The sequence below is a fragment of the Phaenicophaeus curvirostris genome, chromosome 6 (assembly GCF_032191515.1).
Source record: "Phaenicophaeus curvirostris isolate KB17595 chromosome 6, BPBGC_Pcur_1.0, whole genome shotgun sequence".
Taxonomy (NCBI): domain Eukaryota; kingdom Metazoa; phylum Chordata; class Aves; order Cuculiformes; family Cuculidae; genus Phaenicophaeus; species Phaenicophaeus curvirostris.
The window spans coordinates 15,999,190-16,023,830 of record NC_091397.1 but is presented as its reverse complement, the minus strand read 5'-3'; the positions used below and the strand labels follow the sequence as shown (position 1 = coordinate 16,023,830).

The 24,641-nt window shown below is 38.9% G+C and overlaps 1 protein-coding gene across 1 annotated transcript in view; it reads left to right on the top strand.

The window, feature by feature from the left end:
* ZEB1 (zinc finger E-box binding homeobox 1) overlaps positions 1-24,641 on the top strand; it is a 128,065-nt gene that overhangs the window by 79,955 nt on the left and 23,469 nt on the right. The window contains exon 2 of the mRNA XM_069859389.1: positions 22,687-22,887. Within this exon, the coding sequence (XP_069715490.1) occupies positions 22,687-22,887 (201 nt within the window). The remainder of the gene's footprint in view (positions 1-22,686; positions 22,888-24,641) is intronic.

Genomic DNA, 24,641 nt, shown 5'->3' with positions numbered 1-24,641 from the left:
GAGAGGGCTCTGGGGAGACCTTATAGCAGCCTTCCAGTACTTAAAGGGGACCTTTAAGCTGGAGAGAGTGCAGGGGTAGGATAAGGGGTAACAGTTCTAAGCTGAAAGAGGGTAAATTTAGATTAGGTATTAGGAAGAAAAGTTTTATTGTGAGGGTGGTGAGGCACTGAAACCAGAGAAGTCATGAACACCCCTTCCCTGGAGGTGTTTAAGACCAGGTTGGATGAAGCCAAAAAGGGCTTCTACAAAAAGGGCTTCTACAAAAAGGGCTTCTACAAAAAGGGCCGCAGGGAGGACCCAGGAAACTACAGGCCTGTCAGTCTGACCTCAGTGCCAGGGAAAGTCATGGAACAGGTGATCTTGAGTGCTATCATGAAGCACATGCAAGAGAACCGGGTGATCAGGCCCAGTCAACAGGGGTTCACAAAAAGCAGGTCTTGCCAGACTAACCTGATCGCCTTCTATGACAAAGTGACCCGGCTACTGGATGAGGGAAAGGCTGTGGATGTGGTCTTCCTGGACTTCAGCAAAGCCTTTGACACAGTTTCTCACAGCATTCTGCTTGAGAAACTGTCAGCCTCTGGGCTGGACAGGCGCACACTCTCCTGGGTGGAAAACTGGTTGGATGGCCGGGCCCAGAGAGTGGTGGTAAATGGTGTGAAATCCAGCTGGAGGCCAGTGACAAGTGGGGTTCCCCAGGGCTCAGTGCTGGGTCCAACCCTGTTCAATGTCTTCATCAATGATCTGGATGAAGGCATCGAGTGCACCCTGAGCAAGTTTGCGGACGACACTAAGCTGGGTGGAAGTGTCGATCTGCTGGAGGGTCGGGAGGCTCTGCAAAGGGATCTGAACAGGCTGGACTGCTGGGCTGAGTCCAATGGCATGAGGTTTAACAAGGCCAAATGCCGTGTCCTGCACTTGGGGCACAACAACCCTATGCAGTGCTACAGACTGGGAGAAGTCTGTCTAGAAAGCTGCCTGGAGGAGAGGGACCTGGGGGTGTTGGTTGACAGCCGACTGAACATGAGCCAGCAGTGTGCCCAGGGGGCCAAGAAGGCCAATGGCATCTTGGCTTGTATCAGAAACGGCATGACCAGCAGGTCCAGGGAGGTTATCCTCCCTCTGTACTCGGCACTGGTGAGACCGCTCCTCGAATACTGTGTTCAGTTCTGGGCCCCTCACCACAAGAAGGATGTTGAGGCTCTGGAGAGAGTCCAGAGAAGAGCAACAAAGCTGGTGAAAGGGCTGGAGAACAGGCCTTATGAGGAGCGGCTGAGAGAGCTGGGGTTGTTTAGCCTGGAGAAGAGGAGGCTGAGGGGTGACCTCATTGCTCTCTACAACTACCTGAAAGGACGTTGTAGAGAGGAGGGTGCTGGCCTCTTCTCCCAAGTGACAGGGGACAGGACAAGAGGGAATGGCCTCAAGCTCCGCCAGGGGAGGTTTAGGCTAGACGTTAGGAAAAAATTCTTTACAGAAAGGGTCATTGGGCACTGGAACAGGCTGCCCAGGGAGGTGGTTGAGTCACCTTCCCTGGAGGTGTTTAAGGCACGGGTGGACGAGGTGCTGAGGGATATGGTTTAGTGTTTGGTAGGAACGGTTGGACTCGGTGATCCGGTGGGTCTCTTCCAACCTGGTTATTCTGTGATTCTGTGAAGCTTTGAGCAACCTGATCTAGTAGAAGGTGTCCTTGCCCATGGCAGGGGTGTTGGAACTAGATGATTTTTAAGTTCTCTTCCAACCCAAACCATTCTATGATTTATGGCTTATTCTCATCAAAATGCCCTAAGATTGTACTTCTTAATCTAAAAAAATATTACCTGAACTTGCTGTTCAGCTGAATGTCATAGGATAGGCTTTAGTGTATGCTCTTATAGCTTACTGTTTTTATTTCTTCAAGGTTCCTGACTTTCCTGACTTTCTCTTCTGTGTTTAACCTCACTGTTGCTTGGGAATGCAATACTGCTGTCCTTTCGGTACACTATTTATTGATGGTCAGCAGGCACATCATAATTTGACTAAATATTAAGTGGCGTTATCTTATAAGTCTTCATCATCCTGGCCAGCCAGGTTTATGCCTCAAAAGTTACCTGTCATTGTTCAAAACACCCAGTCACAGAGAGTTTAAATAATTTTTGTGCTAAGGAAGTTTGGTTCCTTTTACAGGTTTCAATGATTGTAAGTTGATATGAGTGGTAACCTGACATTGTATAAGTCAAAGAAGGAACCTGGACTGAAGCCAATGTGTGGAATGTTCGCATGTGTTTCCCTGCACCATGTAGTATGCTGAGGTTGGAAAAGTTTAATTATCCACTGTACTCCTTTTTTTTTTTTTCCTTCCCTTACCAAATACTTGTGTGGCCTTGAGTTTGTTAATCAACAGAGCTCGTAAGTGAGCCAGGTGATGTATTGTTACAGTACCTTTTACAGCTGCTAGTTTCCGGAGCACAGTGATTACCTGCAGTGGCCAAAGTTAGTTGCTTCTTATTAGAGTACAGTGATTGCTAATTGATCTAACTTTAGCTGGTAAAACAAAGTTGGTTTTCACTGTACAATGAAGATGTTTTTTAAGTCATGTAGTGCTTAAACTGTAATGTCAAGCCTTGTGAGTCAGTTCTTAATTTTTTTGCTTTTTATCTCAACCAGTATGTGATTTATATCAGCTTGCAAAAAGATGGGTGTTCTAACAGCAGGGGACATTTACTGATGCGTTTTCAAGGAGGAATATCTATTTCAACTCACATGTCTCATGTTAGGCTTGAAAAAAAAATTGTGGGGAAGAGATTTCATATGCATTTCTCTCAGTTTTTACCAGTCCCTAATGCGTGTCTCAAACTTTTATGTAGTGTCTTGAACAGAAAGGTCCGTCCTAGTATTTCTTATCAGTCCAGGAGAAAAGCTGTTGATCTGACTTTGGATCCCAAGAGCAGTGCAGGTGTATTTGTTCATTACTAATATTTACCATAATATTTTCAGCTATTTCATTAGAATTTTTGCCAGGCAGCACTTCATACTGGCTGTAACACCTTTGAATGCTGCACTCTCTGCTGGGAAGGAAAGTCAGGATGCCTGTTAGTTTCAGTCTTTCCGTACAGTCCTCAGCACGGTGGAAATGGATCTTTTTCCCTGTGCTCTTGTTTTTACCAGAAGAGTAATACTTCTTTCAGGCTGTCTCACAGAGTTGTGGGGTTTATTTCTTTTTGACCATTGCTCTTCTCATCCTTCCACCTTCATTTTATCTGTTTGTCTCTCATGGGCATATTGATTTTTCTGTTCAGCGACTACTACTCAATAGCCTTCTGCTGACTGACATGCTAGGTTAAAATGTTTTATATTTATTAGCATTATTGTTATTGCTGTTACTCCTCTTTTTTTATTCCTGTGTGAAAGTTTTTCTCCCTTTTTAGATGTTAAGTCAGAGAAAAAGTGCAGTAAGCTTGAATGTTCATTTGCCTCCTAAACAAAATATTTTTATTCTTATCCGAACGTTAGTTTGTTAGTGCTCAGCTGATTTTGTAGTAATCTTTAGCAAGAGAAAATCTTTGTCTTGAAGTGACTGAGGCATCATTTTTACTGTCCTCCTCAGTATGCAGCTGAAATCAGGCATGTGTTGGTTAGTTTCCTACTCTCTTTTCCATTCCTTTGCAAAAGGCTGACAAAATTAAATTAAGGAATGCCTGTAATGCATGCCAGGTCATTTACATGAATAAATATGAGGTCTGATATTTTCTCCTTTTCTTTTTTTTTTTTTTTAGGCTACCCAGTAGTTGATCCTTTGTTAGATTCTTCTTTATCACTGTTCATTCACCTTACATATGAGTTTCAATGTCAAATGGAACAGATAAGCTCTTTTAAATTAAGGTCTTTAAATGTTTAACCTCATCCTTCTGTAGACAGTGAGAATTTGGAGGTGTTGAACTAAATTGAATACAGTTATTCATCACCATTAACAGGTCTTGGAACATAAAGTGCTGTACAATAAATTCCAGTATCATACTTTAAATCTCACAGTTGTCTTTTATGGACTGATATGTTAGAACACCTGCATTTGCTGGACTCTTTCAAAGAAGTATTTTTTTGTTTGGAACTTTTTACAAGCTTTACTGTAACATGTGTTGATACTGTACAAGCATGAGTGCTTGCTTTCTTGGAAATTCAGTGTATCATAGAATCATATAATAGTTTAGGTTGGAAGGGACCTTAAATATCATCTAGTTCCAACGCCCTGCCATGGGCAGGGACGCATCCCACTAGATCAGGCTGCCCAGGGCCCCATACAGCCTGGTCTTGAACACCTCCAGGCAACCTGTGCCAGTGCCTCACCACTCTCATAGTGAAGAAGTTCTTTCTTATGTCTAGTCTAAATCTGCCTTTCTTCAGTTTATACCCATTGCCCCTAGTCCTATAACTACAAGCCTTTGTGGACAGTCCCTCCCCAGCTTTCTTGTAGCCCCATCAGGTTCTGGAAGCTTGCTGTAAGATGTCGTCAGAGCCTTCTCTTCTCCAGGCTGAACAACCTCAACTCTCTCAGCCTGTCCTCATATGGGAGGTGCTCCAGCCCTCTGATCATCTTTGTAGCCCTCCTCTGGACCTGTTCCAACAGTTCCGTATCCTTCTTGTGTTGAGGATTCCAGAACTGGATACAATACTCCAGGTGGAGTCTCACAAGAGAGGAATAGAGGGGCAGAATCACCTCCCTCAACCTGCTGGCCACGCTTCTTCTGATGCAGCCTAGGATGTGGTTGGCCTTCTGGGCTGTGAGTGCATGGTGCTGGCTCATGGCGAGCTTCTCAACAACCAGCACCCCTAAGTCCTTCTCTGCAGGGCCGCTCTCAATCACATCATACCCCATCCTGTGTTGAAATCAGAGATTGCCCTGAACCAGGTGTAGCTGCATACCGTAAGAAGTAATTATGAATATTTGAGAAAGGTTATTAGCTACTATTCATTCAGCTCATAGTGCAGTAATGTTGCAGTGACTGAAGAACGTCAAAAAGCTGTTGTTTCTCACCTTTGTGTCATGCCAACACTTCTTTTGTCCCTCCAAATAATAATTGTAGGTAATCTTCAGTCTCTTTTATATTAAAAAAAACCCCACAGCAACAAACAAATGAAAGATTAGAAATATTTTTACTGTGGGTGGGTTTCTCAGGAGACCCTGCAGAGGATGATGGACAGAATGGCTTTTTCTGAAACTCATTACCAAACCCATTGCTCTAGTTTTGTTCAGTAAGGAAAGTTATTTCACTTCTGATTGAAAAAAATTGCTTTTTTAAACAAGATAAGTTCTTTAAATTAGGTAGAATTAGTTAAAAATGTTGGAAATCCTTGCCCTTATGCCAATAATTACCCCTTCTTCCTGTACTGAGCTTGTTTGGAAAGCCCGTGCCTCTCTTCTAAACAGTTGATCAATATACAAATTTTCAATATCTGATAGGAGTTTTAATTGCTAGTAGTATTCAGAAATAGGACAGTGGATTGGAATCAGTGTAATATAAAGGCTGGAAGGCAAAGGTTGCCATTCTGAAAGTGCCTTAATGCTTGGGAAGGGAAGCAGGCAAGAGTGGGAGCTGAGCCTCGTGTGTGCTACCAACAGTCAGTACTGTGGAGCCTGTGGTAATGGCCTTTGGCACCAGGTCCCTTTTTCTTTGGTTTACTCATACCATGCTTAGGCATGACAAATTGAACTTAGCAGGTTTCAAGCTTGTATTCATTGACAGATCACTGAAGTCTGTGTAAAAGTGTGTTTTATGTATATAGCTGCTCGGAGAGAGGAGGGGGGTCATGCTTGATTTGGCCGCAGGAAGCAGCAATGAGGAGTCCAGGCAGGTGCTCAAGTGTTGGGTGTGTTTAAGCAGAGCTGCGTGCTCTGTCACTACGCTTTTGTCGGTATCAACATGTTGAGTTAGGCAAGTGGTTCAAAAAAGTTCTTTACTAGGGGTCATGTATGCAGTCAATATTTTCAGGAGTCAATTATCTTTAAGATTGTAAGATTTTTTTTTTTTCCTTAGTAATAGCATTTTCTTCTATTTCTCTGTCCAGACAGAGGCAATATCCTGTCATCATGTGGCACCTCTTCTCAAGTTCCCACTCTGGAAGATATTTCCTTATTCATTAAGACTGTTTTGAAAGATAGACTATTGTTCTTCAAGGCTAGCAGTGCTGGTTTCTCTGGATATTATTTCACTTTTTGAGGAAAACAGTCTGAAATAGTTTGCTAATACATCTAATAGCTACTAGTTGAGTCTTCTCTCTCTGATGGGGAGCAGATGTAGTGTCACAGAGGCAAAACAGCTGTGCAATCCTGGAAGCCTGTGGTGTTCTCTTCTCATACTTTCTTGCTGAACCTGACTTCTTTTGAGGTATGTAGTAGCTATGTCTGTGAAATACTGTAATAGCTAGGTGAGGGTTATGCTCCAACATGGGGACTGAAGAACTGCTTTGTCCAGTTCTTGGCCCAAAAATCTGGATATAATTGCCTTTACAGGGAGATTCAGTAGCTGTATGTGGACTAATTGTGTACAGGAATGGAACAGTGCAAATCCAGATGATAGTTTTCAAGACGTTAACAACCCTGCCTTTGGGAGGCATCTACTATGAATTACTCAATCTTCAGAGAAAAATAAGATCTCACAATAGTTTGCGGTGGACTAGATTCACGGCCTTTTGAAGCGAAGAGGTTAGTATAGCAAAACATGTTTATTTGCTTAATATGATGTCAGAAATATCCATTCTGTATGAACTTTTATAAATATACAAAGTTTTGTTTAAATGTGTAAAAATTCATCAACATACAATTTCATGTCATTATAGCAATATATATTGTCCTGATGAAATTCATCTTTTGAAAGTTAAACTATTCCTTAAGCTTTGTACTTCCATTTAAAAAGGATAAATGAGACCCTCCATAATCTCATGTATCCACCTGTTTAAACATGACACCAGGGAATATCTACCCCTGAAATCCAGTAAAACAATGTAAATCTATTGCGTATGTTTTTTCTGTCTCTTTATTCATGCTCCCACACTGCAGTAGGTTTCTAGGAAATGATAACTGTTCATTATCTTGCAAAATGAACACTTAGAATTTAGGTGTTGCTTTATTTCCCATTTCACACAAACAAATTATATAGGTGGTCAGTGATTTATTATTTTTAAAGTATTGAAAATAAGTAATGTAAAAAATCTGTAATGTAAAAATGTATTAGATAATTAAAAACTGGAGAGTCTTGGAACTTGTCGTGCCACTCCCAGACAGTAATTTTCTACTGCTAGTGTTCGGTTGATTACCTGTGAATATAAATGCGCAAAATTATGTGCATGTCATATATGAATACGCATAATAAACTCCCGTTACTCAAGATGCAAAGCTACATGAAGCAAACCATATCATCCAAATTACATACTAAAGCTCTGTTCATCTACATTTTGGTGTTCTAACATCTTTTGGTAATCTTTATTTTCAGGAAAATTTAATTAGAATCTGCAGTGATAATAACATATAATATATACAAATTAGACAACCTAAATCCAAACATCAGGACCCAACTTTTGAAAACTGAAAACTAGAACATCATTAAAAATGCTTTTCTGTTATTATGTGAAATCAGAGAGAAGCCAAAATGTAGCCTGTCAACTTAAAAGGCAAATTGAAAGGGAAAAAAATAAGTCCTTTCTTCTGTGCCATAAGCAGGGGACAGCAGTGGAGTAACTTGCATACTGGAGTGTTTAAAGACCTATAGTCAGAATAAATAACTGACCATTATGCATTTAACAAACTAGCTCTCTTTCAAGAGGTATCTTAAGAAATTACTTAGAGGTTAAGAAAAAAAGTTGTGGAATATGAAATGAAAATTATACTTTCTAAATAAATTTGTTTTGATATTTTATTGATTTAGAGCATATTTATGCAACATTACATAGTTGCTATAATAGGCTATTCTTGTATCTGCCTTGTATCTTAGAAGAATCTCAAAACTTTTAAACCAAACTGGTATTCCTGTATTACAGTCCTTTAATTTTCTGTGAAATAAATTATTGCTGTATATAAACATAGGTAATGATGTTATATAAAATGATCACTATTATGAAATGCATAATATACATTTGTGTAAACATGTCAGCTCTGTCTTACTGAAGAATTAACCTGGCCTAATGATATCTGAATTAATTTCACAGGATTCAGGCCAGTTCAGTAACTGATACCCATGCAAGATTGCCACAGGAGTGGAATTATTTCATGCAGTGATTGGGTTACTATCGTGGAGTGATTTTGTTTGCAATTGATTATTTGTCCTAACCTGAAGTTTTATGTACAGTGCTAAAACACAGCTGTCAAGTTTTTGAGCATGGATTAAAGTGATTATCAAACAATAAATCAGATTAAGTCTTCAATGATGATGAGTCTAAAGCAACTGTGTTACAGTTGGATTCAATTTATGCTACAGTTATGAACAAAAATAGGATATTACTATTTTTAACAAATTGGCCAGTATGAGAGAACTTGTACGTAATTTTGAAGCATGCTACTGTGGTGCCTGTGATTTATGCCTGTATATATCTTACAATGAGTACCTCCATCTTACTACAGTCAAATAAATTCCTCTTACTGACCACATCCTCGCAAATGATCGGTACCTATTGGTATGTGGTAGCAATCAATGATGAGATAGTTCTCTGTGGCTTGTCTTAAACTTGGTGACACTTGCCTGTGTGCATGGGTTAATTTTTACTGTAGTAATAAATCATCTATTTGTAAAAATCTTTCTCTGAGAAAGTAGTTAATGATCTTGTCTTTTAACTGCTTCTCTTAGCTAACTTTTTTTTTATGTGTGAGAAGTTTTGTAATGGAAAAATTATAAGAACTGTATAGAAACAATGTGGTTATTCTATGAACAGAGCATTTTGAACCTACAGCAGTGTTGCACTGGCCAGTGGATAGATAATTTTTGAAGAGTAAAAGAGACAATGTAACCCATGGAAATACTTTCTTCTATCAGCCTGTCCTCAGTTGAATTCACTGTTTCCAGTTGTTGGGTAATTGGAAGTGCTAAAAGGTGAAGGCTTCTCAGATATTTCTTTATCTTATGCTTTATTTTGATGATCACCGCACTCAGTTGTCTCTGGGACAGCAAACCATTGTGGCTGTCAGACTATACTCGGCTGTGAGGGACACCGTTTGTATGTGTAGGTTGTTTTTTCCAGTTTTCTGAGCAAAATTATAAACTATGATACTGTTACTGCTGACAGAAGTGCAAACTTCCCTGAGGTGAAGTAGGACATGAGGGGAAAGTTTCTACTTTTCACCTCTATAATTTGAAGGAAATAATGACTAGATCATTGCCACCTACACAGAATTGGTCCCCACAGAAAATTCTTTGAAAATTCAGATTTTTTTAAAAAATTTAAACATCTGGATTTTATCTATCTGTTATTTGTGTCAGTATAATTTTAGGGGGAAATTGTGTGTTCTTTAGAAAGAGAAAAATGGGTAGAAAGGAGGAGATTTAGTCAAAAGATCCTGCCTATGCATTACATGGCAATCCCCACCTTCTAGCTGGTATTTAGTTTGTCCACAAATATAAATATTTTTTAAAACTTCCATATTGCATAGGAGAGCTTTTGTCAACTATAATGACTGAATACTTCTTTGCATTTTACGAGGCTATTTGAGGGACAACCGGTAAAATGGGGGAGCTGAGAGGAAGGAAAATTAACCAAAGTATGGCTTCTCCCTGCTGAATGTTTAAAGCTGTAATGAAATTATTGAAATTATTCTTTTTTCCAGTAGATAAAAAAAAATGTCAGGAGGGGATATGGTTCTTTCTGTTCAGTACTCTTAAGTTTTTGTAATTACCTCCTTAAAGTATTAAACTTACTTTAAGTTTTTTTAAAAGTTCCTGTAAGCAGCAGTTGACATGGAATTACAGAGATGGAGTTAAGTTCTCATTTGACGAAAGCTCTTCAGCCTCGGCTTGTACAATGGTGATAACAGGCAAAAGGTACAGTTAATTTTCTCATACGCTGTCAGCTGTCTTGGTTCTGAATGTTAATTTTTTACTTTTGGGACCATTTTTAACATTACAAAAAGCATAAGCACCTTGTAATAATGCCATTTTCCAGATCATGCTGCCACAGAGAATTTTCATATTTGCACGTAGAACTTACATCAATCCAGAGACTTGAAGGAGAGAATATTTGGACAATAGTTAGCGTTTTCATTAGAAAAAGGACCATCATTTGCAAACCCAGTAGAGAAATTACTACTGCAAGGCCTTCTGTCTTAATGAAGAAGTGAAAGCCTTCATTTTTCAAAGCTATAAGGCTTCCATTTTAGTGTAAAATAGCTACAGAGTAATTAAATCGCAAAGCAATGTGCTGAAAATAACATTTAAATTGCTTTTCTGAAGTAGCCCAAATAAGATAAGTATTTTAAAATTATTTTATTTTTATCTGATTGTATAGATATGCATTTCCAAATCTAATTTAAGGTTATCAAACCTGAAAATGTTTATGTAATATGTATTTTATATATATACACATAAAAAAATTATTTTCCTGTATTTTAAAAGCATTATTAGACCTAAACACATATAATATTTTTTGTATACTCTCTACTTCTTGTCCCTGGACTCATACCAATTCTACATGCAAATAAGTTCTCTTTAGCACTGGAGTTGATTTTTTTAAATATGTTTCCCACCCTTAGAAGTGCTATAAATTTTTATCATGTAGCATTAAGGCACCATTGCAGCATCTGGAAAGCCATTTGTAGTGCTGTGTGTTTGGCAGCTAACGTCTCTAGGAAAGGCTTGCATAGTAACGCAGGTTACAGCTGCTGTGGTTGTATTGCTCAGGTGATGGACAGTTAAAAGCACAAAGTATGTGCACTTGGTGACCTAGCAGTCCTCTGTACTAAGGCCTCTTGATGAAAGGTCCACTTGCATAGTTTTGGTGACCCTTTATGATGAGTGTGAAACCCGTGTCCCAAACTGAGCTTGTCATCTGCAATCTCAGGAGTTACCTAAACGTATATAGTTGCAGCAGTCAGGTCATCTTACTAGATGGTGCTTGGCAATGATCAAAGTTGTTGCCAGTTGGTACTGCAGATGGGAGCAATTATGCCTGTGATCTTAAGATGTCTCAGGAGAGTGGAAGGTTTTCACTCAAGAAGCAACTCAAAAGGAGTACTATACATAGCACATACAACTACTTGTCACCGGTCCTAGAGCTCCATTGCCATTCACTCATCTTTAACCCAGCACTGCAGCGCTGAGTGATTTGGGTGCTCACTGGTATCCATATCTTCCGTGCCATCATTGTCTGTCACCCAGAGGTCCTTTCCAAGCTTTCCTGTGCTGCTGTTGCAGCTTCTCTGTCAGAATGTTTTTTAGCAGTATAGATGCAGACTCTTTTTGAGCAGTATGGAATTCAGTCTGTAGAAATTGTCACCACTTTAATCTCTGTCTGATGGTGGTCACTGTTTCTGGCCAGCATCTGTCACCAGCAGCTCTTGGCTGTCTGGAAAGACCACATAGAGCTTTCCTTTCAATTGCTGATGTGTGCTGCACTCATGAGTCTGTCAAGGATTTGATTGATCCCTTCAAAAATTAAATCCCTAGAATCATAGAATGCTTTGGGTTGGAAGGGACCATGAAAGTCATTTAGTCCAGCCCCTCTGCAGTGAGCAGGGACATCTTCAACTAGATCAGAATGCTCAGAGCCCCATCCAACCTGACCTTGAATGCTTCCAGGAACATGGCATTTACCACCTCTCTGGGCAACTTGTTCCAGTGTTTTACCACCCTCAGCAGAAAAAAAATCACTTCCTAGTATCTAGTTTAAACTTCTCTTTTAGTTTAAAACCATTACCCCTTGTCCTTTTGCTACAGGCACTGCTGAAAAGTTTTTCTTCTTCTTTTTTACTTTCGAAGAGAGTAAATGACTTGGTTGCTTGTAAAAGGGAGGATCAGGATAGGTGACCCAAGAGGACCCTCCGCTCTGCAGCTTGAGATTTCAGTGCCAGTCACACTTGAGCAATGGAAAGTTTTATCCTTTAGACTCTGCAGGTAAGAACTTTGTGTCTCTGCAGAGGTGTTTGGCTGCAGGTACACATCTTTCAGTGTCTTAATTCAGATCAGGATTGTGCTTTTTAAGTGAATCTCTTGTTTGTCCACACTTACTGTATTTTGATTTGGGAACATTCCTTTTCTTTAAACAAAATGAGAAGATAGGCTCTGAGAGCACACTTGTGTGTTGCAGCCACTAACAGAAATTGACTCCAGAAAACCAGACTAGAGCTGATTTTATTAAGAGACCACTCTGAAACGTGGAATGTGAATACGAGGTCCTCAGTATCAGCAGTTTCACCATATATTTCTGTTTCTCTTTCACCACCCAGCTTTCTAGCATGTGTAAATGCTCGCTATCCTTGCCATCAGAAACAATAGCTCTTACAAATCCTTTAGAGTCAGTGGGACTTGGTTTTGGATACCTCTCTTGACTTGGTGTTGGGCTTAGCATCGCAGAAATGATACAGAAGTAAAATCTAATGTCTTAGGTGTGTAGTTTTGGTGGGATGGAGGGAATACATGTATTCTTCTGCCCAAGACTCATTTTATTCATAAACAATGCATGTAGTTGTCTAAAGCAGCTGCCCACAAGGAGCAGCCAAAGAAGCAGATTCCCTGCCTGCTCTCTGCTGTCTGCCTTTACTCACCTTGGTGGCAGAAACTCCACTGTGTCTGCTGCACTAGGAAGCCTTGAGCTGCTTCTGCTTCTGGATTTCTAAATCATACACTACTAAACTGTCCTGTTCCAATGTAATTGTGCAGATGGGATAAAGTTAACCCTAAATCAAACTAATGATCAGATGAACAAAGGCAAACGGCAAAGATTTTAATCACTGAGGCTGGAATATTTGCCAGATTTGCTCCAAGTATCGCTTATGTCCTCTCAGAATTTAGTGCCAGAGCTGTAGCCGTCACCCTAATGCTGGTCCTGGCTTAAATCGTCAGGCTTTGGTCCAGACTTTGCCATATTGATAGAAAAATTCAACATAGAGAATTGGGGATTTTTTATGTTGAATATTGATTGATTTTTAAACCATATTTTAAAATTGGCAGGCAGAAAATTTGTATTTACATCATTGATATTAATGTGTGTTCTGTAAGCCAAGCCAAACCTTTAGTCTCCCTTCTGGTACAGCATTTACAGGACATTTTAGTGTGCAGCGTTTATTCTAAATTCAGAGTTTCTTTGAGTCGGCCGGAAGACCAAATGATCCAGTACACACTGTAAGAGACTAATTCTGCTATGGAGATGGTATTGAGAAGATTTGTATACCTAGTGCATATTAAGATTCTTGAATTTTGTGAGGTTTATTGTGTTGGAATATTAAGTAAAGATGTGTGTCAGGCTGTGTTTGACTGAACATTAGTATTCAGTTAGGAGGTGTAAAAACATTTTGATAGAGACGTTTTTATTAGTTAAACAAAATTATCAGAAATGTCCTCGATACATGTAAATATTTGGACTGAAATTTTTACAGTATTTGTATATTTATATAAACACACGTGAAGATGGAAGTTTTATCACTTCAGGCAGAGGAAGGACTCAATCTAGTTCCCCTTTTTCTGTGTGAGCACACTCATATGTGTATATGTCGAAACAAACAGCGAGTCCCCCTTATATATAAAGTATGGTTCTGTTCTCCAGTTATAGCACATATAGTGTTCTTAAAACCAGAATGACTTTTCTGAAAATTGCAAGTATGTTTTTAATTTAAATTTGAAATGGGGTATTTCGGAAACTGATTTCTGGCACAAAATGAGATCTCATTGTACCAGATGACGTGATAGAGAGCTGCCCTGCAGAGAAGGACTTGGGGGTGCTGGTCAATGAGAAGTTCGGCATGAGCCAGCAGTGTGCACTTGCAGGCCAGAAGGCCAACAGTATCCTGGGCTGCATCAAAAGAAGCGTGGCCAGCAGGTCAAAGGAGGTGATTCTGCCCCTCTAGTCCTCTCTTGTGAGACCTCATCTGGAGTACCGTGTTCAGTTCTAGAATCCTCAACATAAGAAGGATGCGGAGCTGTTGGAACAGGTCCAGAGGAGGGCTACGAAGTTGATCAGAGGGCTGGAATGCCCCTGCTATGAAGGCAGGCTGAGAGAATTGGGGTTGTTCATCCTGGAGAAGAGAAGGCTCTGACAAGATCTTATAGCGACCTTCCAGTAGCTGAAAGGAGCCTACAAGAAAGATGGAGAGGGACTATTCATAAAGGCTTGTGGTGATAGGACGAGGGGGAACAGGTATAAACTGGAGAGGGGCAGATTTAGAATAGACATTAAGAAGAATTTCTTCACCATGAGAGTGGTGAGGCACTGGCACAGGTTGCCTGGGGAAGCTGTGGCTGCCCCATCCCTGGAGGTATTCAAGACCAGGTTGGATGGGTCCTTGAGCAGCCTGGCCTAGTGGGATGTATTCCTGCCCATGGCAGGGGGATTGGAACTAGATGATCTTTAAGGTCCCTTCCAACCCTAACGGTTCTATGATTCTATGATTTTTACTGAGTTCAACAGACTGCCTAATGTTCTGCTGCCTCCACTCCCCTCTGTACAGCCGCTGGCCATCATTCTACAGAAAGTCACCCTGCTGCCTGGCAGAGGCTATGACATGACTGAGAAGCAGCAAGTATTTCCATTAAAGAATTGCTTGTACTTGTTTAGCAAATAATAATTTGGTTTCCAAATAGCCAAGCAGTAGTAAGACAGATAAAATTCTAACTAGGTAGAAGTTACCATGATTTATCCCCAGCTGGCAACTAAGCACCCCACAGCCACTCATTCACTCCCCTCCTCCCCAGTGGGATAGGGGAGGGCATCAGAAAAATGGGTTGAGATAAAGACAGTTGAACAAGTAAAGCAAAAGCCATGCATGCAAGCAGAACAAACAAAGAAATTAATTCACCGCTTCCCATCAGCAGGCAAGCATTCAGCCATGTCCAGGAAAGCAGCGATCCACCACACGTAACATACTTGGGAAGACAAATGCCAAAACTCCAAATAGCCCCCTCTTCCTTCTTCTTCACCCAGCTTTTTATGCTGAGCTTGATGTCATATGGTGTGGGACATCCCTTTGATCGGTTGGGATTAGCTGTGTCCCCTCCCAGCCTCCTTGCCCTTAGGGCACTGTGAGAAGCAGAAATGGCCTTGACTGAAAGCGCTGCTCAGCAATAGCTAAAACATCCTTGTATTATTAGCACTATTCTCAGCACAAATCCAAACCACAGTTCCATAGTAGCTACTGTGTATTTCAACCAAAACCAGCACAAAGTGAAGCAACATATGGGGAAAGAGGAGCAGGGTCCCCTGATGGATTCTGAGCTGATTGTTACAACTCAGGAGCAGCACTTTTAGGGTTAAAGAAAATAAACATATAGTAGCACCAGTTTAATTACTTGCACCAGCCAAGAAAAGACCTAGAATATGACTTGCATTATTAGAAAAGTATAGAGAGGAAAGCAGCATGTTGTTATGCTGCTGTTCTAATCTGTGATGCAGATGTGTGTCAAATACTCTGTGCAGTTCTAGGTTGTCATCTCTCCTCCTGTGATGCAGCAGAACAGAAGATACAGAGAGGTGCAGCAAAAATGATGAATTTAACAACTTCTAGAAGAGTAACAAGTGGACAAGAACTCCTCATGTGGAAAAGAGGGCTGTGCAATGAAGTGTATAAAATCATGAACAGTGTAGAGGACACAAGTGGCAAGGGTCTAGGAGAAACCCACTGAATCTAGTACAGAGCAGGTTCAAAATCAACCAAAGAAACTCATTCTTCCCACAACACGTAGCTGTGAGACTGCTTGCCTCAGGATACTGTGGATGCCAAAATTTTAGTGAGTTCAAAAAGACAGATACATTGACAGAAAATGAGGTATGAGGACAACACGTCTCATTTAGGAATTCCAGAAGCTAGGGGAAACAAGTGGAGAATTTTAGGAGAAGCATCAATATAGGCTGTTTCTTTTCTGAAGCTCTTCAATGTGTTCCTACTTCAGATGGTAACATGGTTTTATATGTATTATTGCATGGAAGATACTTATTACATTCAAGTGTATGTATTAAACTGAGAGGAAAAATATGAGAAGACCATGAAGATCTAACTATACAAAAGATACTGGGCAGCTTACAGTGCAGAGATGGAAGAATGGCATTTCAGTAAAGAATAGTAATAAAATAGATAGCAGACCCTAAAATCTAAATATAAAATACTGAATGCTAAATTGTCAGGTTTCTGCCTTTGCAATATATTTTGCTAAAAATATTTTAAAGCTAGAGCAAAATAATATATAGGTGCAGATTTCCAGTTAAGCTGACAGAGAATAAATGGTTTCCAAGAGATGATTGTAGGCTGTCAGAGTAGAAATCTGTGAACTAAGAAAGTACTTCACGGAGCATGGGAGTTCTTCCAGTTCATAGAATCAAAGATTTCTTTTCTAACAGTAGTCCTAAATAAGCTTTCAAAATTTATTGTTAAAACTTGGAATTCCAGGCTTCTGGAAATAGGATTTTTAAAAGATCAGAATCGCTCATACCTGATTCTACATCTCCAGCCTTTTCAGTGTTGAGATACTGAGCCCACACAACTCAGATGTGTTGTGTCCAACTTCTTAAAAAAAACAAGGGTGTTTATATTAACTTGCAAATTCCAGAAAGTTTATTTGTTCTTTGGAAGTGGGTAGTGTTTCAGATTTGAAGTATGCAGAGCTATAAGAGGCAAGTAGTAAGAATGTTGGACCAAACTCCCTGTGAAAGACAGTGACCACTGGCAAGTATTGAATAAAAGATAGTAACAGGTCAGGTCCAAAGCATCCTTCCCACTGTATGCTTCCAGATCCTGGTAATTCAAATCAGAGGTTACAGCTGAGTTATTTTGAAACCTGTCATCTTTTTTTTTTTTAGTGCTGTTCTGCGCCTTTACCGCCTGATCTCAAATTGTTCCAATATATATTTCACCACATACTTTTTTTCTTGTTAAGTAAATGTCTATCAGAACTTGTGTGCTATGAACTTTATTGGGTCATAGTTTGTCTTGGGGGTGGTAAAGTAACTAGCTGTTAAATTTCATGTTGTCTGATGATTTTGGTGGCAGATCTGGAAGAAGGGTGAGTGAATACCTGCTGCCAGCTTTTTGAGCTTTCCTTCTATTGCCATCCAGGTTACTCACCTTTTCAGGGGCTCTCCCATTATAGTATATGCTCTGGAAAGAGTGAGTCCTATTGTCTTTCATCACTGCCCTGTTAGTTTTCACCTTAAATTTCCTGGTTCCACTAATTTTTAAATCAGAGAACTAATGATGCTTTTCCTTTTAAATACTATGTATGAATTTGACTAAGCATACATATCATGGTTTCCTAGCTGTATTCAACCAGCAAAATAATGCACTTCTCTGTTTTAACACCTTAATAACTATTCCATTTGAACATATTCTGGTTTTAATTAGAATTATGCAATGCCATACGTCTTCTCTGCATATAGCCCTAAAGGACTATAAAAATCCAGAAAGGAAGACTCATTTTCTACAAGCCATTTTGCAGTCATTTACTGTTAAAGCACTGAAAGCTTCAACTACGGATACTCATTTACTCTTTAAGAACCAGGGTACTGAAGCAAGAGAGTGATCAACAGAAAACGAAAAAAGCACTTGCACTACATAAGATGTATTTTTCATATATTGTTTTTAGTGATTATTTCGTCTTTATTTCAGAAGACATAAAGCAATGATATAAAAGTTTATTTTTATTGAAAAAATATTTAGGTTTTGGTGTCATTTGTAATCCGTATCATTGAAAATGAGGGCTTGTTTTCTATTTGTCTGGGAAAGTAAGGCTGATATTAATAATGAAACTGTTTAATATAACAATGTACATTTTTATGTTAGGGTGGGCAGACAGAATAGGCCCTTATGTCTGTTATACATCATATGTGCTTATCTGGTGACCTGTTTTCAGAGGCTTGCAGCCCCAGTTCGTGATCTGAGTCAGAGTTAGCTTTTATAGTTGAAGATAAGATTACCTTCAGTGATCTGCTGCTTCTTCCCTGCTGCTGCTGGCCATCCCTGGAGCAGTGGCAGCTGAGGGTGATGTAACCTCTCCATCCGCCCTTGCTTTTCACAGAGCACCGTTTCATCATGCAGACATTGATTGCCGTTTGTGCCAGTTTTCTGTGTTCTAGGCTGAATCATTTTGCTTAGGTAGTCACTACTTTTAAATGACGCTAACTGAAAGTAAATATTACTGAAGTTCTAAAATATTTGTAGTTATTTCTCTGAAAAGCTGAAATAGTTCTTCTGGGCAAGGTTTTACATTTGTATTTTATTTTCTGCTTGGAATAGTTGGCCAAATTAGGAGCCCCTTGAGTCATCATTTATGTATATTCGATTGAATTTCTTTCACGATTGTAAGCAGTTGTCTCTACATATTGCTTTTGTATTGAGTATATTTCAATCTCTATCGAGAAAGGTTTAATTAAATGTATTACTCCTAAATTCTCCCAGGCTCATGAGCTGCTTGTCCTCTTCTTTCAGTGATGCTTATTCTGTGGAAATATTTGATATGAGAGGAGAAAATACCCAAAACGATGTGCAGAAAGGCAAGATCTAAATTTGGCTCTAAATATTGAGCTGTTGAAGGGAGAGAGGGAGGATTGTTACCCCTGGAATTGGATGCTGGATGCTGTAGATCCGGGGTTTCTTTAGTGTCTTCAGAGAGCTGTGAAACATGTAGCCAAAATGTGCCTGAAGCCACTGAAAGACAGCAACCCACTACTACAGACTCTGCCACCAATCTCACAGGGCACTAGGAGCAGATCTGCATTGCTAAAACTAAGCTTTGCAGCCATGCAGGCGTCAGTATGATACCATGTAATGGGATTTTAATTTTAATTAGCTAAAAATACAGTAAATTACAGGGTTTGATTGTTTTTAACCACCATTTCTATTAAAGAATATTAATACATTCTTAGAAATCAAATGACTTTGAAAGTCAAGTGTTCAAAAAAAGTTGGAAAATGTCAGAATGAAGATTATTCAAACTGTTTTAATTTTTCCTTTGCATGTATGCATAATGATAAGATCTTTAATTATGTGATCACATAATTTTTTTCACAGGAGGAATGATGCTCAGAGAATGAATCAGGGATGTTTATTAAAGGAAGCTGTTGTCTCCAGAACCCTTGCCTTAATTGCTGGAAAGCATAGTAATTTCAGTAGAGGGCTGCAGGAATCAAAAGCATGCTCTCTAGGGCATTTGAAAGCCCCAGTGAAAACCTGGATTTTGTTCTTTCTTTTTCAAGGAGTTTGTGATTCTGGAAGGTCACTTATTTTGGAGGTGATCTTTATGTTTCTAGCTGCAGCGCACGCATGCTAAGATACTTGGACTCTGAGCACACCTGCATTTGGAATGAACACAAGTGTGCTTTGAGTATATAAAATGCAGAAAAAATGCAAAGTTCTCTCACAAGTAAGGCTTGAAATACTTCATACTGACATGGCAATGCCAGGATTTCTGAAATCCTTTGTCTTTTAAGCAGCCAGATTCTTCTCTGTAAAAGGGAGATACAATCATATTACTACAGTTCAGTTAATTACACATTTTGAAGCATTCCTCCTGAATGTCATGCAGGGAAATTACATATAATATGCACATTTGTGTAATCATACAATCTATATTTATATAAATGTATCATATATAGTATCTTACATGATATAAAATGAGGAATTGCATTTTGACTAGCATACTATAAATGAGGCTTTGGGAACACTGCTGTCTGATAGGGATAAAAACAATGTATAATCACTTTGCAGTCTGAAAAAATGAGGCAGGATCCTACAAATGCTCAGCTCACTCCTTAAAACTGAACATGTTTGCTATTATTACACTAGATGAAGTAAAGATCCTGTAGAGGGAAAACAGCATGTTTATTTGGAGTTGCATGTAGATATAGATGGTTCCATTGTTCTAAGTGCTTGACTTTGTGCTGCACCATCCCAAATGTGCCAGATTTGGCAATTAATTTCCCCTAGATTACCCAAAACTCGCAGTAAAAGGAAAACCAGAATGTAAGAGCCAGATTTCTTACTGATTTTGTTATGTTGCCTTGTTGTCAACTGATCTCTGGTGGAAGGAACCACAATCCCAAAGATCATTTGCTCCTTGCTTTTTATGGAGAAGGAGGAATTGTTAAGTCTTGTCAGGTTAGCAGATGAGTGAGTGTAGTGCAAATATATGAAAATGTTTACAAGATAAATAGAGCCTTAATGAATAGATATATTTAAAACTAAAAAATATGAGGAAAAGAGGAAATGTTTTTCTCTCCCTATGTGTAGTCCCTCAGGACAAGCTTTCTGATTGTATTTTCATTTTCTGTAAAAAACCAATCTAAATCTAATATAAGGGATTCCACTTATTTCCCAAATGAAACAGGAAATATATTTTTTAAATATCAAGAATTAATGACCTAAGTTACTGAAATCTGAAGTTATGATATATGTATTGCAGTTAAATTTTGATCTCTGGTCTTACTGATCTCCTTTGCATGTGGCGAGATAAATATGTTGGTGTTTCATGTTAATAATCCCCTACATCTAAGAGTCACAGTAAAACCTGATTAAGACAATAGGCTAAAATAATTTTTCCACTCCTATTTTGTGTCTTTTTTTAAACTTCTTTTAAAATTACATTTACCATTGCTTAGGCAGTGGTAAATTCTTCATAAATCATGTAGAATCATTTAAGTTGGAAAAGAATAAAAAAAAAATATTAAATCATTCAGAAATCTCTTCTGCTTTGGTGAGAGGGTTCCTTCTCTTTCCCATGGCGTCACAGTTTCCCTTACAGTACCTATTTTATTTTGCAAAAGCAGTTAGAGGATATAAAGGGAATATCAATTTATCAGCTCAGATGGACCAGATACTAGTATTTAGGCAATTTGCCTAAATTTGTTGTTTTAGAAAAGGTTGATACCATGAGTAATGGGGTGTTCCTAAGTATTTCAGATAACTTTGAGTATAAAATATGGAAGCACAAAGTGATTTTTTTTAAATTCAAAAGGCTCTTTTGTCATGGTTGTACATGTCCTAGATGAGACATTTTCACCTGAATTGGAAGGAAATTAGATACTTGCTTGGCACTTCTTAATGTTACTCACTTTCCCTGTTAAAATGCTTTTTTAAATTACTAGAATATCTGCTTTAAAAAAAACCAGCTAACTTCAGAGGAACAGGTGTCTAGTTTGCTATTTATCTACCTTAACAAGCAGGATTTCACATGAAAGAATCAGTCTGGCTTCTCATGCTAACAGTGACAGGATGCAAGTACAGTAATGTAACATGATTATGTGCCTCCTAGGTATAATTCTGATAACCACTGAAGAAATATTGCAGCCAAGACAAGTCTTGTTAGTTTATTCATTGATAAATTTCTTCTCTTGAACTGTATTTTGAAGTGTTTCAGTAAGACATTCAAGCTTGGCAGTGAAGAAGTAGTACACATATACACCTTCCATAAATGTTTAGTAGCTTAACTTCAGTATGAGTAACAAGGCATTTTAACAGGTGGTAAAAGTAATTTTTGCTTAATACATAATCCTTACAGTTGAAATAGAAATGATCATAATTGATCTCTTTTGCTTACAAATTAAGACTATTTTAATAATGATCTGCTCCCATATGACAGAAACATAGATCCTGGTGTAATCCTTTGTCCACTGGACTCTCACAATATGTTCTCAAGGCTGAAAATGTAGACTTATTACATTCTCATTTGTAACTGGGGAAAATGTTATGTGAGATATCCTCCCTAAGTCAACTCTGAGATTTTTTTTTCTTTGCCATTCACCATGCTGAGTCTTTAATGATCTTTTGGTGTAGAAACAAGAGCATTTTAGGTTGGATCAGAAGCACTTCAAACTTTCTGAATCAAATCTCCATGTTGTTCCCATTCTTTTGCTGTTTATCACTCCTCATTCACATACCCAGAGCACGGGACGCCATCAGTTCCAGGAAAAGCCAATGAGAAGTTGTGCTGGGTGAGCACAGATATGTGTGTATCTGCTGTGTGCGACCAGACAAGAGTGACTGGGGTGTGTTCAGCCTGGGGTCACTCGATCTTCAGTGCCTGTTGTTTCCCTGCAGTTTTGTTTCTGCTGTACCCCACTGATTGCTATATACATACAGCCTATCCTCAGTGTACGCATTAACAAAACGTGCGATAAATGGGTCTTATCAGTATTAAGTGTTTTATAAACTATTGAGCAGGCCTATCGTATTCTCAAACAAAACATACGCTAATGCTAATATCCAAGTCGGAGAGATCCAGCTGGAATCGGTGGCCCAAAAGACAACTCTGTAGCGTCCACTGCCTTTTCTTGTGCAGCCTTACCCTAGCTGTGCAGAAAGGAAGGGTAGCGTGTTTCCTATCAGTGGTTGAAGCCCAGCAGCTGCCAGATGTCTCCTTGTGTACTGTCATTACATCCCAGTTACTCGCAAGACGCTGCCATCCCCATGTGGAAAGAAGAAATGATACTGTGACTCCATAGAGATGTGCCAGATAAAGCATGTACTGAAACCTTTGGATTTCCATGCTGTCAATTAATAGTATATTGATCAGTATTTTGCTTTTTGTCTCTCCACAGTCACCAATTATAATAACGTGGTAGAAGCAAACTCAGATTCAGACGATGAGGATAAATTGCATATAGTGGAGGAAGAAAGTGTAACTGATGCAGCAGACTGTGATGCTAGCGTGCCAGAAGATGACTTGCCAACAGACCATGCAGTATTACCAGAAAATAGTGAAAGAGAAGGGAGTACAAACAGTTGCTGGGAAGATGAAGGTATGTTTATTTTCACTGATGACACTATGTAGAGAAAGCTTTCTGAAGGATTTGATGGGTCTTTTTTTGGTCACTTTGTTACTGAAATAACATGTAATATTCACAGTCAAAAAAAAAAAAAACATGAGGTTTTCTGTTGTGTTTATTGTAATATATTTTGTGTTCTTCATTTAATAATTGAGGCAGGTTTGGAGGTGTGTTCATTCCATTTGTTATTAAACAGGAGTTTCAAATCTTTGGATGCAGCATTCTCAAGGGTGGTCAGAGACTAGTTAGTTGGTTTTAGGTTTTCCATGTCTTTTTGAATGACAAGTATCTGCCATAGCTCCCGGTACGGTTCAGGGTTTGCTCAGCTTAGGGAGTATGCAGTAAGCCAAAACCATGAAACAAAATAATATTCAGGTGTAAATTTCTGCCTGTGACCTGCTTCTGCCTTTTGCTTTGTAAAATATAGCTAGAAAAAATAGTTTTTAGATTATCAGTTTGGAATTGTCTATATTACTCGTAATGAATCTGTATTTTGAAAATGGGAGGAGGAGGTAAGTGTACTTATTGCGCAGCAGCTTTAGAAACTGCAAATTCAAAATGATCAGGAATCCTTTTTTACTGTGGAATCAGATATACTGAATTTCATAATATCACAGCATGTTTATGTGTGAGCCAAATTGGGATAAATGCATAAATTAATGGAATGTATTTCAGAATTTGGCCTTAATTGCTTGAAAGATACAGAATATTTTCAGGCTTATCCCCGTTTGCAGTTCTTTAGCATCTACCTTGTTAAAACTGGTGGTTGCATGACCTCACATCTAAACAAACACAAAGCAGTCATATGGTCCCTAACTGCAATCCAGCTGAGAGAGCAGCTGAGAGTTCAAAGAATAGCATCAACTCAGCCTGTTTTTACATAGCTGCTATTGCCAAGGTATGCTGTGCAGGGAAATGAGTATTTTGGAGCTAAATTAATAGGTAGGTAATTTTTTTTTTTTTTTATGTTTCTCCTATAATATGTTTGCTGTGCTGCAGGCTGTATCTGTCAGGAATTCTGGTTACATAAATGTGTGGAGTGTTGAACTCCTCAAGCATAGGTGTAGGAAACCCTGAAGGATGGAGTGAAGAGAAACACTGGCTTACGGGGGTGCTGGATCAAGACCCTTGGACTGAACATTTCTTGTAGATGTACCTACAGGTAGTCATGACACAGCATCTTGCCTCAGACAATGTTTTCATGTTTTTCAGAGCTCTAGACATGTGATGTCATCCTTTTTGATTCCCTATTTCAAATTTGCCATTTTTAACCTTTTAAAATATGTTTGCTGAAATGCTGCGTTTGAACCAAATTCTACTGTGATTATAGAATCATAATGCAGGCAAGGTTTCCTCTACCTTGGCCATTGCTTACAAAGACAGGTTTTCATCAGCACTTAGGCAGGCAAAAGATATAAATAATTGCCATACAGGCTTGCTCAAACTACCATAAATTTCTTCTGCAAGAAGTGCATATCCCCAAGTCTCTTTTGTAGCAGTCTAGAGGTTTTTTTATTTGATAGCAAGGTTTTTTCAAATAAATTGTTTGAATTTCTGGCTATGACTACATGAGAAAAATGAAGGCTGCATTAGGTTTTATGGAGCTTTGATTTGCTATTGTAAAGTACTACTTACTTTTTTACAGCTTTCTTAGAAGTAAAGCTGTGAGCTGAGAATCATATCATCGGTCTTGCTTGCACATTAGAAATATGAAGAGAGGGGTATTG